This window comes from Drosophila tropicalis, unplaced genomic scaffold, assembly GCF_018151085.1.
Source record: "Drosophila tropicalis isolate 14030-0801.00 unplaced genomic scaffold, ASM1815108v1 contig_158, whole genome shotgun sequence".
In the NCBI taxonomy this organism is placed as follows: Eukaryota; Metazoa; Arthropoda; class Insecta; order Diptera; family Drosophilidae; genus Drosophila; species Drosophila tropicalis.
This window is the reverse complement of record NW_027172602.1, coordinates 12,084,788-12,099,038: the sequence shown is the minus strand read 5'-3', so window position 1 is coordinate 12,099,038 and position 14,251 is coordinate 12,084,788. Positions and strand designations below refer to the sequence as shown.

At 39.2% G+C, this 14,251-nt stretch overlaps 2 protein-coding genes across 3 annotated transcripts; both read left to right on the top strand.

Moving 5' to 3' along the window:
- Nucleotides 1-302: 302 nt before the first annotated feature.
- On the top strand, nt 303-13,246 carry LOC137587478 (uncharacterized protein DDB_G0283357-like). Of its 2 annotated transcripts, none has more exons than XM_068303906.1 (5): nt 303-763; nt 1,273-3,086; nt 5,662-5,885; nt 10,825-11,406; nt 11,468-13,246. In XM_068303906.1, exons 2-5 carry the CDS (start codon nt 1,506-1,508, stop codon nt 11,619-11,621), a joined length of 2,541 nt encoding a protein of 846 aa, XP_068160007.1. In that variant the 5' UTR covers nt 303-763; nt 1,273-1,505; the 3' UTR covers nt 11,622-13,246. The 2 variants fall into 2 exon arrangements, with proteins under 2 accessions (XP_068160007.1, XP_068160006.1); XM_068303905.1 differs by having other exon boundaries at nt 9,100-11,406.
- Nucleotides 11,901-12,998, top strand: LOC137584973 (ataxin-2 homolog). The gene has a single exon (XM_068300593.1). The coding sequence runs from the start codon at nt 11,901-11,903 to the stop codon at nt 12,996-12,998; it is 1,098 nt and encodes a 365-aa protein (XP_068156694.1).
- Nucleotides 13,247-14,251: the final 1,005 nt, after the last annotated feature.

Genomic DNA, 14,251 nt, shown 5'->3' with positions numbered 1-14,251 from the left:
CTAAGCTATTGTGATGAATATTTATAATTTTTCAGTTAGGTATGCATTTTAGGTATATAACGATTAACGATTGCTTCAAATTTGATAAAAATCGGAAAAATGTATTATATAGCCGTCATTTTACAATCAGTCTAGTTTGCAGCCTTTTCCCACTTGGTCGGCTTTGGAGGTAAGATAAGACAAGAGTAACTTGCAAGGGTATACAAACATCGGCGCGGCAGAAGCCACCCCCGGCCCTCTGGTTTTTCAGTTGACTTCGTTGAAATAATTTTCGTAACAACGATCACACTCGTTTGTGTATTGCGAAGACGGAAGGTCCGTTTAGTCGCGCGGCTCGGTACGTCGTACAGTTCGCAACGAAATTAAGAGCAAAGCAGAATATAAAAATAAAGAGGCAATAGGCCAAAATTAACAATATAATCATACAAAAAAAAAATAATAACAACAACAAACAAAATAATAACAAAACGTGACAAGTATTTGTTAATCTCTTTCACCACCTCCCTCTGCTCCGCGTCCAACAGCACAGCACACATCTCCCCCACCCACGCGACATTGGTCTCTTTTAACCTTTGAAGTTGTTGTTGTTCATTTTTTTTACCATTATAAATTCATTTTCGCGTCGCGTTGATAAAATCGGGAAAGAGAGCATTAAGAAAAGAAAAGATCAACGAAAAAACATGGTGCAACAACAATCCAAAAAGAAGAAAAATAAAAATAATTTTTTTTTGCAAATATGCAAGTGAGAGAATATATTGTTTGTGTAAGTGTTATAGAGAATTTGCAATGAGCAAAAATAACAAAAAATATATGTATAAATGTACATATATATATATTTAACGAAGAAGAAGGAAAAAAACAACAAAATAAAAGTTAGCAATACACACACACTCACACATACCAATAAAGGAAACCAAAAGAAAAAAACCCCAAAACAACAACACGTTTCAGACGTAGTCTATATATATGTGTGTGTGTGCGCGCCTCTGTGGATGCGTGAGTGTGTGTGTGCAAGCGCGCGCGCCAGTGTTGCCATATCTGTGTCAAAACACAGAGAGCGCGAGTGAGAGAGCAATAAAGAGCGAGCGCTAGCGCTCATAAAAAAATGCATGCCGGCCACTCTCTCTCCCTCGTGCTCTTTGTCTCTTTTTACAATGTTTTGAATTCAAAACCGTTATCAGAATTCTGTGTATTTTTACTTTACTCAGTTCTCTTTCTAATTTTTTTTTCTCTCTCTCTCCCCCCTGCACTCTATCCCTTGTCAACAAATAGCAATATGAACTGAGAAGTGTACAAAAGCAAAATATATCTAAAAGACAAAAGGAATAACGTGAAAATATAAAAGTTTAAGAAAAGGATAAACAATAAAAAAACAAAAACAAAGTTATTAAAAAAAAACCCCCTTCAGTTGGGGCAAAACAATTGGGGAAAAATCAACACTGCAAGAAAGGGAAAAACCAAATTAAGCATCATCGTAATAATTACTACTACTACTTCGACTTAGTATGTCCAGTAGCGCCGAAATGGATGTACTGATCACTAGTGTTATAGACGCCAATGGACAGGCGTTGCCCCTGCATGGCACCAGTATTGGTGCCCCGTTGGGACCACCCGTCAAACAGGAGCGTGCCGATGAGCCGGAAATTCGCGAATTGGCGGCCAAAATGAAAGAGCAGCAAAAGCAACAGGCAGCCCAACAGGCTAGCCGTCAGGCCATGCATTCGAATGGTGCTGCACCCGGTGGCGGTGCACCAGGCGGCGGCGGCAGTATGCAGCCACCCCTCACAAATGGCAATGGACAGGCCAACATTATGAGTTATCTCACACGTCATCAAAAGCTACCAAATGGCAATACACAAGTCGTTCCCGCCATGTCGGCATCGAATGGCCGTACATCGAGTGGAGCAAATGGTGTCATTGCCGATGATAAGAAGGGCGGACCCTGCGATGAGGAATCAATCAAGGGACATTTCGGTTGGGCACAGTTCGGCAAAGTCTTCATACCATACATATTCCGGCAATCGGAGAAATATTGCTCAGTTCGTATGATTGAATTGAAGTTACTTGGAAAATATTTAAATTGCCTGCATCCGGACATCTATTCAAGTTGTACATGCGTCCGTAGCTATTATATTACGGATGCGGAGGCTCGTCTCTTCATTGAAATCAATCATAAGCATTGTGATGGTGAATTCGGTCGTGATATATTCACCCAAAAGGATTTGGTTGTCCGCTTAAGCGATGCCTCGAAATTCTATCAATTTCTCGATATCTGTTATCGCAAATTGGTGTCTGGCAGCAAGACACCATCGGAGAAATGCGGTTTTATACGCATCAATAAGGAATCTGTGGTACCCTATACCGTACGAAATAATCAGCAAGTTGTCCCGCTATTCTATTTCGAAGGTGAAACAGAGAATCTAAAGACCAAAGCAGAACTTCTCAATGGCTGGGATTTGGCATATTTGAAATTCTGTTGCAAAGTTCAAGGCATACGCAACGAACTCTTCTCCAGCGAGAATGTGGCCGTCATATCGTTAACCGATATCAAAAGTTATTTTCCCAATGGCACGGAATTCGAGGACTATTGGCCCAGTAAAGTTGTCGACTCGAATCTTCTGATTGGCAATCGAGCAAATGTGAATAATTCAGTCAATTGGACACGACAGCCATCGGCTCCGCCACCGAAAGTAAGCAGTGGCGGTGGTGGCGGCGGCAACTCCATTAGTGGCAATGGTGGCAACTCTACCGGGCCATCGGGCAATGTAGCCAATTCGAGTGGCGGTGCCAGTCAAAAGACACAACATTCGGTAACAGCTGCCCTAATGAAACAACGTGCCGCTGCTGCCGCCGCTGCTAGTGCTGCCGCCAATGGTGGTGTATCGAATGCCAGCAGTTTTGGTCCCGCCGCAGCGGCAGCAGCCGTGTTCAACTCACAGGCCGTGGCGGCTGCTGCATCAGCGGCGATGTTGCAACAATCGCAGGGCAATAATCGCATGATCACCCAGGCCACAGTTCAAGCACTTGCCAATAGTGGTTGGATGTCGGGTGCACCAAATAATCTTCAGCTACATGCCCAAATGATGGTAAGTTCATGAGTCCTTTATCAACACTGAAGAGACAGAAGAGAGTAGAAATAACAACAATATCCACCCAGAAATTGTTTCTTTCGGTCTAATTAATTCTTAGATGATTCTTAATGACAGTCAAATGAATAGAGAGCTAGTTTATTCCCAACACACAATCGTGACTCTCCTACCTGACCTGACCTAACCGGCCACAATTGATGATCCACCATTTTTGTGTGCTTAGATTCAATTAATGAATGAACAGTAATCATTAATGTTGTTCGATTAGCCGAACGTGCATAGAAAATATTGTGAATGCAATTAAATTAATGTTGTCTAACGGTGTTAACTGCAGCTGTTGAGAGTAAAAATTAAATATGCTAACAGATATAACAATACATTTGTTAACCAGTCACGTGCTCATCTCTAGCGTATTTACAATTTGGTGTGGTGTGTAGGCAGAGTGGGTGAAAGAGAATAAGAGTGTGAGAGAGAGAGAGCGTTGGGGTAGCATATGTTTCCCATGTATTAACAGAATGTTAACTGACTGTGTGTGTGTATAGACGCTTGTGTGTGTGTGTGTTTTTTTTTTCAGTGATTCGCAGCTTAGTGGTTTACTTTTTTGCTATTTATTTATATAATTAATCCATTATAATATTTTTATATTAGTTAAATTAGTGTGTAGATAACGATTTACTCGATATTTGCCTTGGAGACCATCAACTCGTTTGATAGAGCTCTCTCCTTGCAAATCATGTGTCTGGGGAACTACTTAGTTACAACGACTGACGTTTACTCTGTATGTAGTAGTGGGTTAAATAGGATATTTCAGATATAAAAGTTTAATTTCATTTCCCTTCTCTTCTTTCTATTGCATATCAGAATAGTAAACGGTTGACTAACATGAATAAGTTTACTTTGATTTTTACGTTTTGTTCGTTCACTCACTTGTTCGCTTCTTACTTCTTGGCCAACTTTCGTAAAGAAGGTTCTTGGGATATAGTTTGTTAAATGTTTTGATCCAACAACAACCAACAAGGCATCAATTTCAATTCCATATCGAGTACATTTTTGTCTTTTGATACTTTCATCTTTTACTTTTGATTTTAAAATTTAAAAATACAAATTTATGTTCAACAGATGCCCAAACTTTTGAATTGAATTCAATAAATGTTTTCATTCTAGAATTGAAGTAGAATTTCATAAGAAGCCGAGAACCAAAAAGTGTGTTGACCAATGTAATTAGACGGACGTTAAATGAACGTTGTTGACCCACTTTGACCCATTGTCTCTCAAATCTGTATGTATGCATGTGTGCGTGAGCGTGTGTGTGGTTTGTTTTGTTGTTTCAACGCCCCAAAAAAATCAAACTCATTGTAACCGCAAATCCGCTACTGGTGGTAATAGTTAATGTATTGCTAAGCAGATATGTTTTTTTTTTTTCTTCACGGTTTGGCAACAGCAGCAGCAGCGAGAGAAACTAGGTCATTCATGCATACATAGATACACAGATAGAGATAGTCAATGCTGTTGCTCTCTCTCTCGCTCGCTCTAGCTCTACATCTTCTTCTTGGCGCTCCTTCTCTCTCTCTCTCTCTGTCTTTCTCTATAAATGTATCTCTTTTTGTCTTGCTATCTGTTATGGCCATTACACATACACACATAGATGCAAAATGTTTGCGGCAACGGCAACCTGTTGTTGCTGTTGTCGGTTGTACCCGTTTGTTCATATATACATACATATATACCTAATATATATGTATATGTATGTATATATATTTTAGTGTTTTCTAAACCGCTTTTTCTTTTCCTTCTTTTCTTACTTTACTCCTCCTTCTTCTTCTACTACTACTACTACTACCTATTCTACTTCTTCTATTTATACCCTAGTAGAGGGCAGAGTTAGAAGTTTGCAACTCACCTAAAAAGAAATGTGTCGAGGGGCTGGCATCATCTGCAACTCCATCAATTTTTTTTATTATCGTCAGCATCAATAATCGTGTTCATTTATCAATTAATCCTTATTTCTTGTATATGTTTCAAACTTGTATAAATAATTTCGTTTAGTTTCACAAAAAAATGATTACTTTCGCTAGAGAAGGGAATCCTTTAAGATATATGAACATTTGATATCGATAAGTATATCGATAAATACGATAATCAATCCTTCGGGGCAAACAAGGGAAATTTCTCCCATTAGAATCGAGAGGTTGCATCTCTGCAACTGGTTGTGTGTTTCTAAGAACAATTTCCCATAAAATTTCCAAATTTCCCGCCCAAACCAAGAATAAACCGTTGAGAAATGTCCAATTTCCTCCTCCCCTTTCCCGATTATAAGCTAGATTTGCTGAAGAAAGTGAGAAGTTTTGCATTACTAAATTACTACAAATAATTATCCATAGCGAATCAATAGATACAATAAATAGTCTTTTGTTATGCCCCTCAGTTTGTTCGTTATATTTAGGGTTTACTGTATGCTAATAATCGTAGTTTAATATTGTTGTAAAGCATAAACTCTAGATTTGTTGTTGCAACCTCCTATTGGGCCAAATTGACTTTAACCCATCTCTTTCCTCTTTCTTCCCCCTCTTAGGTACAACAGAGCCACGCAAATGCAGCCGCTGCCGGGAACCGAATGGGCAGCTATCGCGAGCACATGAACAACCTCATGATGAGCAATAGCAATCGGCAAGGTTATTCCGCCTACAACAATCCTGCGATCTCAATGTCCTCCGTGAACAGCCACGGCGGTGGAGGCGGTGGCAATGCGCCGCCTCCATTGGTCCGTTCGGCAGCTGGACAAAATGCCAGTCACATGTAAGTGCCAATCAAATGCAATTCCATATTTTGTCTGTTTCTTTGCAATTCCCAAAAAACAAACAAGAAATTTCGGAACTTTTATCACTCACTTTTTATTTTTTTTTTGTTGTTCTTATAAATTATCAATATTTTTATCTATTTTTTCTATTTGCTGCAACAAATGAAAGCTATTTGATTTTGCTTCTATCACTTATGTATTTACATATACATATGTACATATGTATTATATATGTATGTATGTGTATATACATACATATCTATATGATTTATTTATACCAATCTACATATATATACATACAATATTTAATTATAATGCGCAGAAATTGTGTTTTTCAAATTTTGTTGTAATTCGTTTTTTTTTTTGTTGTTTTAAATACATATGTATATATACATATATATATATATATATATATATACATTTATATCTATGTATGTATACATATATAACTTTTGTTATTTGAATTTTCTGCCATTAGGGATATGTGAACAAAAAGTATTTTATTTAAATAAAATCATTTAATATATATAATTTTTTTTAATGCTCCTCTTTTTACTTATGCACCAAATTATTATACATATATATTTATATATGTACATATTTGTTTGTTTATTTTTTTTTTTAATTTTTAAATTATTTTTGTTAGTTTTTTTCTTGATAAAATGATAAATAATAATAATAAAAAAAAGAATTAAATCTCGATATCGGCGTTTGTGCACGCATTTTATTTCATTTGTTTATACTATATAAAATTATGATAAATTTTACTTCCCCCCCAAAAAAAAAAAAAATGAAAATGAAAATGTTTTTCCATGTTTTTCTTCCTTATCGTTGTTGTAGTCGTTAAAAAGAAAAACCAAGCCACACAAAAATTTACACTACAAATATATCTACATATATATTTTTATATAGGGCGTCCCCCCTTGAAATAAGCACAGAATAATACATACACCCGATATACTCCCCTCCCGTCCCCTATTTAAAAATTCATTCATTCAATTTTATTTGGCTTTACCCTATATCTTTGATGTCAAGTTCAGTTCAAGCTAAAAGTTTTCATGGATTTCACGAAGTGCGAACAAAAAATTCAAAAAAGCCCGCGTATTCAATATCCAAAATTTTTTGGCCACACTATCTTAACAATTTGACAGTTATTTTAGCCGGAAACAACTACATTTAGCTATAATCCCGCTAAAAACATAAATTTTCTTTTGTTAATTACACAAAAACTACAAAATAAATCGCCAAGGCGCACCTGAGGTCGTGCTCGTGGAATTTTTCTCTTTCGTTTGATACCAAAATTATGTAGTTTAAGCGCGTTTTGGGCCCGAGTAGTAATAGTAAACATTTACCAAATTTTCTTTTGTTAATTACACAAAAACTACGAAATAAATCGCCAAGGCGCAAATTTTAAGTAGCTTAAGTGAATATTTACCCAAAAATGTCCTGTAAAATGTGTATGTATATCGAAAAGATCGATAAAATCTTTTTAGATAAAGTAAATGTATAAACTTTGGTACATTTTTGTTGACCGATCGATTGATTCGATGTTAGAAAATCGATAAATTCCATGTCAAAAGATCGATAACTCATATAAGTGTACAAGATCGTAAAAAGTTTTCGATTTGGATAGGGAATCTCTTTTAAGAGATTAAAGAACTTGGAAATATTTAAAACAGAATGTTTATGATGAATTAGTGTGATAAATGTAATTAGAAATTGGACAACTAATTGTGTAGATTTGATCGAAATATAGAACTAGAATTAATTTTGTTTTCCCACTAACAACATTACACGCGACTTGGTAAATATTTAGTTTGATTAATTGAATTCTAATTGTTGTATTTTAGTTAATTGCATGCTCTCTGGACCCTTTCTCTTTCTCTCTCTCTCTCTCTGTCTCTCACAAACACACACACACGTTCTCTTTATCTATCTTTTGCTCACCCTAGTCTTTGTCTCTTTCTCTTTATATGTACATATATCTCCTTCACTCTCTCACTCTCTCTCTCTTTGTCTGTGTAGAATATTTTGAATGTTTTTGAATATACATATATAATTATTTTTTTGTTTTTTTTTTTTTGCTTATTTGTTTTACATACAAATTACATATTAAAAAGGAAAAAAAAGACTTACAACATATTTTGAAAAACATAAAAATCGCAAAAGAAAATTATGATTTTTCCCTTTTGGAACTTCTAATCCAATCCCCATTCTTTCCCCTCTCTCCCTACCCACATGAACTCGTTTTTTTTTGTTTATATATATTTACAACTTACATATATATTTGTTTATCATATATGCACATTCATATATGGGATATATCTATATATATATAGCTGAGTAACTGACAACCACCAAAAAGAACAAAAAAAACCCCCCTTAAAAAGAGTAATTATTGAAGCGACGCCACGCCTATCACCTGCCAACCAACCCAACCACCCAAAACCGTCGCTACCACCCCTTTACCCCCTTCTACTACCACGCCCTCCTGCGCTCACTCTCTCTCGCACCCTTTGCCGTTTCTCTTTCTCCCTCTTAAAACCAAAAAAACGAAAAGAAAAAAAAAAACAAAATTGCTTTTTGGCCTACAATTTGTGCCACAATTTCATTTCCTTCAACCGCCAACGCCAACAACAACAACAACATCTATTAAAACTTTTGACACACACACACACACACACACACACAGACACACATACACACACAGTGAGTGAGAGCTATATCCTAGATACATTATAAATATATATATATTTATATACATATATAGAAGAGAAAATTGAAAGAAAAAATGCGTGTACAACAAACAGAAATCGAATTACTATATAGACACAACTATCTGAGATGATAATGAATAATGATGATGATGATGATGATCATAAAGTAAAGGATAGAACTTTTTGTGTAGATAATTTTTGTTTTTCCTTTTTTTTTTTTTTTGTTTTTTACATAGGCCGTGTGTTTTTTCTCTTTGTTTCTTAAACATTTCTTTTTTATTTCGTGAGAGGCAAAAATTTCGAAAAGTTAAGCAGAGAATTAAATAACCGAAAAAACGAAAACAAAATTTGAAAAACACTTTTTTTTTTTTTATTATTTGGTTTTTTGTTTTGTTAAATAGAGAAAAAGATAAAAAATAAAAATGGAGAAAATAAAGTTCAAAGCGTCTCTTCTCTCAATGCTATTCCTGTATATATATATGTATAATGTTTCTAGGTCAAATGTCGAGCAATCACTGGTGCAACAACAACAACAACAACAACAGCAACAGACACAACAACTACCGCAACAACAACAACAACAAAGAACTTATAACCCAGCACACTCAACCAATTCCTCCCCACACCACAACAACAACAACAATAATAATAATCATCACCACCAACAACAACAACAACAGCAACACCACCAACAACAACAACAACATCATCACCATACACGACCCAACAACAGCAATAGCAACAACAACAACAACAACCTGAACAACAATGCAAAAAGTAATAACAACTCTAAGAGCAACACCAACAATTCGCAAGCCGCCGCAGCAGCAGCAGCAGCAGCCGCTGCAGCTGCCGTCAATATGCATGCTCTATTAGGTGGGAGCAATCCTTTCAATTATAATTTACCCTCAACTCGGGCCGATTATACAAATTTGGCCTTATGGAATCAATTGACACCCGCCCAACGTTTGCTTTTCACACAGCAAATGAAAAGCGCTGGCGGTGGCGGAGGAGGCGGCCCCGGCGGAGGCGGTGGCAGCAGCAGCAATAATGCCAACAACAATACCTTAAATCCTGCCAGCAATAATATAAATAATTGTGATTCAAAATCAAATCAAATGGGCAATTTTCCAGCATTACCCTCACTGCCATTGGATACGGATTTGATAACCATGTTGGATTATAATAATCCCAATAAAACAAAAAACTTGGCCAAAAATGTCTCAAACACTGGAGCAACTAGTGGGAGTGGGAGTGGGAGTGCCGGTGGCACTTTTACTAAACCAAATGTGCCACCTTTAATACCAGATGAGGCAACTGTGGCAGCTGCTGCCGCTGCAGTTGCCGCTCAACAAATGTCGAAAACCATGAAAAATAACAGCAACAAAACGACAGCATCAGGAGGAGGAGGTGGCGGCGGCGGCGGCACAACAATACCATTAAATTCCACACAAGCTTTGGAAGACTTTGAAAAGAAATTCAATATGACCGATGAGATGAGAGCTGTGATACAAAAAGTTTTAGCCAATCCCGATCTATCGACATTTATACAAACGAATAATAATAACTCACACCACCACCAGCAACATCATCATCATCATCAGCATCAGCATTTGGCATCTTCCTATATATCACCGCCAATGTCGCCAGCAATTGGTGGTGGTACACCTGGTGGTGGTGGTGGTGGTGCAACGACACTTTCTTTGGCCTCCAATCCAAATGTAACCATAACTCCGCAATTGCCTCCCGGACATTTTCTGCATTCACCCTCCAGTTCGTGTTCCAGTTCAAGTGCCTCAAATACAGCTGCCTCGCCCTTGGGCAGCAGTAATAGTAATAGTAATAGTAATCATAATAATAACAATCACAATAGTGGCAATAGTTTTGGCGGCGGCGGCGGCGGCGTTGGTGGTGGCGGTGGTTCGAGGCAAAAGAGTGTAATCTGCTCAACCAAGGCCAATAATTTGCCATTGGCCATACTCTCACTGGCAAATAGTGCTGGCAATAGTCGAAATTCCTCTAGCTCCTCCTCTTCTCATCATCATCATCATCATCATCATCATCATCATACTTTACACAATCAAAAGTCATCATCCAACTCCAATTCCAATACCAATTCCAATTCCTCCTCATTCGTTGGTGGTCGTCAGTCGCTTGGTCATCATCAATTTGTTGATGGTCTAACACCCACTGATGTTATTGATTTATCGTCATCCCGAAGGTCCTTGGCGGCATCGGCGGCATATTTGCAGCAACATCAGCAGGCAGCTGCCGCCCAACAGCAACAGCAACAACAACAGGCCGCAGTAGTTGCCGCCCAGCAGCAGCTCCGAGCGGCCGCAGTCCATCATGCCCAACAGAATGGACGCAGTGGCGGCGGCGGCAGTAGTTCTGGCGGTGGCGGCGGTTCCAGCTCTGGCGGCGGCGGTGGCTCTGGCTCTGGCGGTGGAGCGTCCAGTGGTTCATCATCGGCGGCGGCAGCGGCGGCCAACAGTGCGTCAATGCATTTACAGCGACATGCCGCATTGGCCCATGCAGCCGCTGCCAATGCTGCGGAAAGCGCGCAACGTTTATGCGTCATACCGGAAATTCCCAGCAACAACATGACCCTGCATCCGTATAAGGTGCAGAAAGTGTGCGTGGATAAGCATCTGGTGCCCTGTATTAATATGAAAGCCTACAATGATTCCGATCAACTGATGACACTCACGGAATTCCAAAAGAATTTCTTTCCCACAGTGCCCCTGGATCATTGTAAGCGGCTGATTGAGGCTTTAGGAGTGGAGCTCTATAAAGCTAATCGGTAAGTATTGAATCGAAAGAGAAAACTAGTATCATTTCTAATCTCTGTCTCTCTCCCTTAGGCGACAAGTTCAGATCCTAATGGACTATGATCGTTCGTATAATGAGAATATGCCGCTAGTTCAAGTGCGTGATATTATCAAGTATATGACGCAATTAACATTCATGACACGCCACCCGGAGCAGCCGCCGGCAAAACGTACGCGCACGAGCTAGGAATTAAGCTGGGGAGCACAACATTTGCCACCAACAACAACAGCAACAACAACAACACCACTAACAGCAACACCAACCACAACACAAATAACTACATTAAACACTACAGGAACAGGATTAGGTATAGGAATAGGAATAGGAAGACAAGAAGGTCTAGCAGCAGCTGCAGCAACATCACCAACATTATCATCAGCAACAGCAACAGCAGCCGCAGCAGCAGCAGCAATTGCAGCAGGAGGTATACCATCAAGAAGAAGAGCTTTTACACCGCCAACAGATATGCTATCCAGGCATCGTATGAATTTGGCACCACCGTCAATAAGCACAGCGCAGCAACAGCAGCAGCAGGAACAGCAACGTCAGCAATTATTGTTACAGCGACAACAACAGCAACAGCAGCAGGAACAGCAAGAACAGCAACAACAACACTATCAACAGCAAACACACAGCAACAACAGCAACACTTATGAAATGTTGTACTCCCAACATCAACACCCGCACCATCAACAACAACAACTGCTGCTATCAGGAGCCAGCAACAACAGCAACCCGTCGTCGGCCTCACGCCAACAACAAGAGCAACAACGTCTACTTAAAAAACGCCAGCACGCTGAACAAAATTCGGCCAGCAGCAAGAGCCAAAGCACCAGCAGCAGCAGCAGCAAGTCAGCAGCCCAAAAAATGGCCGAGGCAGAACATGCCTATTTGTCGACCATGTATGGCAAGGCAGCAGCAAATATGTTAAGTCCGCCTTTAAGTGCACCACATGCTCCTCCACCAGTTGCTGGGGCCAGCAATGATAAACGCCAGCAGCAGCAACAATTGCCACCCGGCAGCAGCAATACGTTTGACTGGAATCTGGCCGCTGCCGCACAAGAGCAACATCAACGCCAAAGAAGAGCGGCAGCAGCAGCAGCCGCTGCCGCCGCCGCCACCATCACACAACAACAACAACCAGCTCAATTGCCACCACCACCTGTAGCCGCCCCATCATCAGCAGCGGCCGAGCGTCGTCTGGTCATGCAGCGTAGGCATAGCATTTGCGCTGCCGGCCTATCGCCAGCCTCCTCGACCCATTCCTCGTTAGCCGCCTCGTCGCCAACCTCGGCAGCTGCCGCCTTGGCCGCTGCCTCCTACTATGGCAGTGCGGCAGCAGCAGCGGCCGCATTCACAGCTCCATATCATCATCATCATCATTCGCATCATGCGGCCGCAGCGCATCATCATGCCGCTGCCGCGGCAGCAGCGGCGGCAGCAGCAGCAGCTGCGGCGGCTGCCCATCATTCGCATGGCCAGCCATCGCCAACAATATATCCACCAACGCCGCCTCCGTCGGCTCCATGGGTGCATCCCTGGTATGCGGGAGATGCATTCTGAGATCGGGCCCCAAACAATGGCGGACGACCGTATCGGTAGTAGTAGAGGGTGTGGCTGGCAGAGGAGGGCGGTAGCCACATACACACACACACAACCACACACATGTAAATTGTTATTGTAATGATAGGAGTAACTATTTATTATTAAATCATCCCACACACACACACACAGATAAAACAAGAATGAATGAATAACAGAAAAGAAAACACACAAAAACCAATACATAAGCAAGTAATATATTACACATATATATATAGATATATTTATATTACATATATATATTTATTGATATATATATATGTATATATGTGTGTGTATGGATATATACATATTTATTATTATAATTATTATTATTTTTTTTTTTTGTCTAGCTATTAAGTAGGTTAACTAAAACAATTTTCTGGGCATTATATGCCAACAAACCTATTATCTATAGAGACCCCGTCATTTCTGCCCCCTGCCCCAACCCCCTGCCTATTGACTGGAAGATATATAGACAGAAAGTGTGTGTGCGAGAGAGATAGAGTGAGGGAGAGGGAGAGAGAATAACGATATATATATATATATGTATGTATATATACTCATAATCTGTATGAAATTATTATAATCAGCTTGCCAAAAAATTGGGTTAACCGTTATTTAGGCAATTTATTCGAATATATTTCAATATATATTCAAACTGAAACGCTTTGTCAAGTAAATGAGAGAGAGGAGAGATCTACGTACTCTCTTCTGTCTTACCCTTTTCTTCTCTCCCTCTCTCTCTCTCACTCTCTCTATCTCTGTGCGAGGATATGAACACAGAAGAAGAAGAAGAAGTCCTCGGATATAAATTTAATATATTTTTTTGCATGGAACTGTTTTTGGATAAATCTCCAACTTTTGATTTTAATTCATTTCTTTCTTTTTTAACGAGAACTCAAAGAACTGATTACATTACAAAACGAAAAAAAAAACCCAATTACAATAATTTCCTAAAAAAAGGAGAAAAGAAAAAACATTCATTCATTCAAGAAGAAGAAGTAAAAAGGGAGTGGGGGAGGGAGGGGAATCGGTCATCAAAGTTTTGTAATCAAATCTCATCGTTAGTCGACTGCGCATAGTTCTTAATGGAGAGAAAAACCTTTGGTTGGGTTTTTAATTTTCTAAAAAATAAAGAAACAAAAAAAACACAAAATAATGCAAATCATATATATATATATATTTGCATCTATAAAACTAAGTATATACAAGTGTAAAAGTCAATAATTCGT

What these genes read in the sequence shown, in the direction of transcription:
- LOC137584973 (XM_068300593.1), top strand. Translation starts at nt 11,901, where the DNA reads ATGCTATCCAGGCATCGTATGAATTTGGCACCACCGTCAATAAGCACA.
- LOC137587478 (XM_068303905.1), top strand. Translation starts at nt 1,506, where the DNA reads ATGTCCAGTAGCGCCGAAATGGATGTACTGATCACTAGTGTTATAGAC. An exon ending in AGCTACATGCCCAAATGATG is followed by an intron (nt 3,087 to 5,661) that starts GTAAGTTCATGA and finishes TCCCCCTCTTAG; the next exon opens with GTACAACAGAGCCACGCAAA. An exon ending in GAGCTCTATAAAGCTAATCG is followed by an intron (nt 11,407 to 11,467) that starts GTAAGTATTGAA and finishes TCTCTCCCTTAG; the next exon opens with GCGACAAGTTCAGATCCTAA.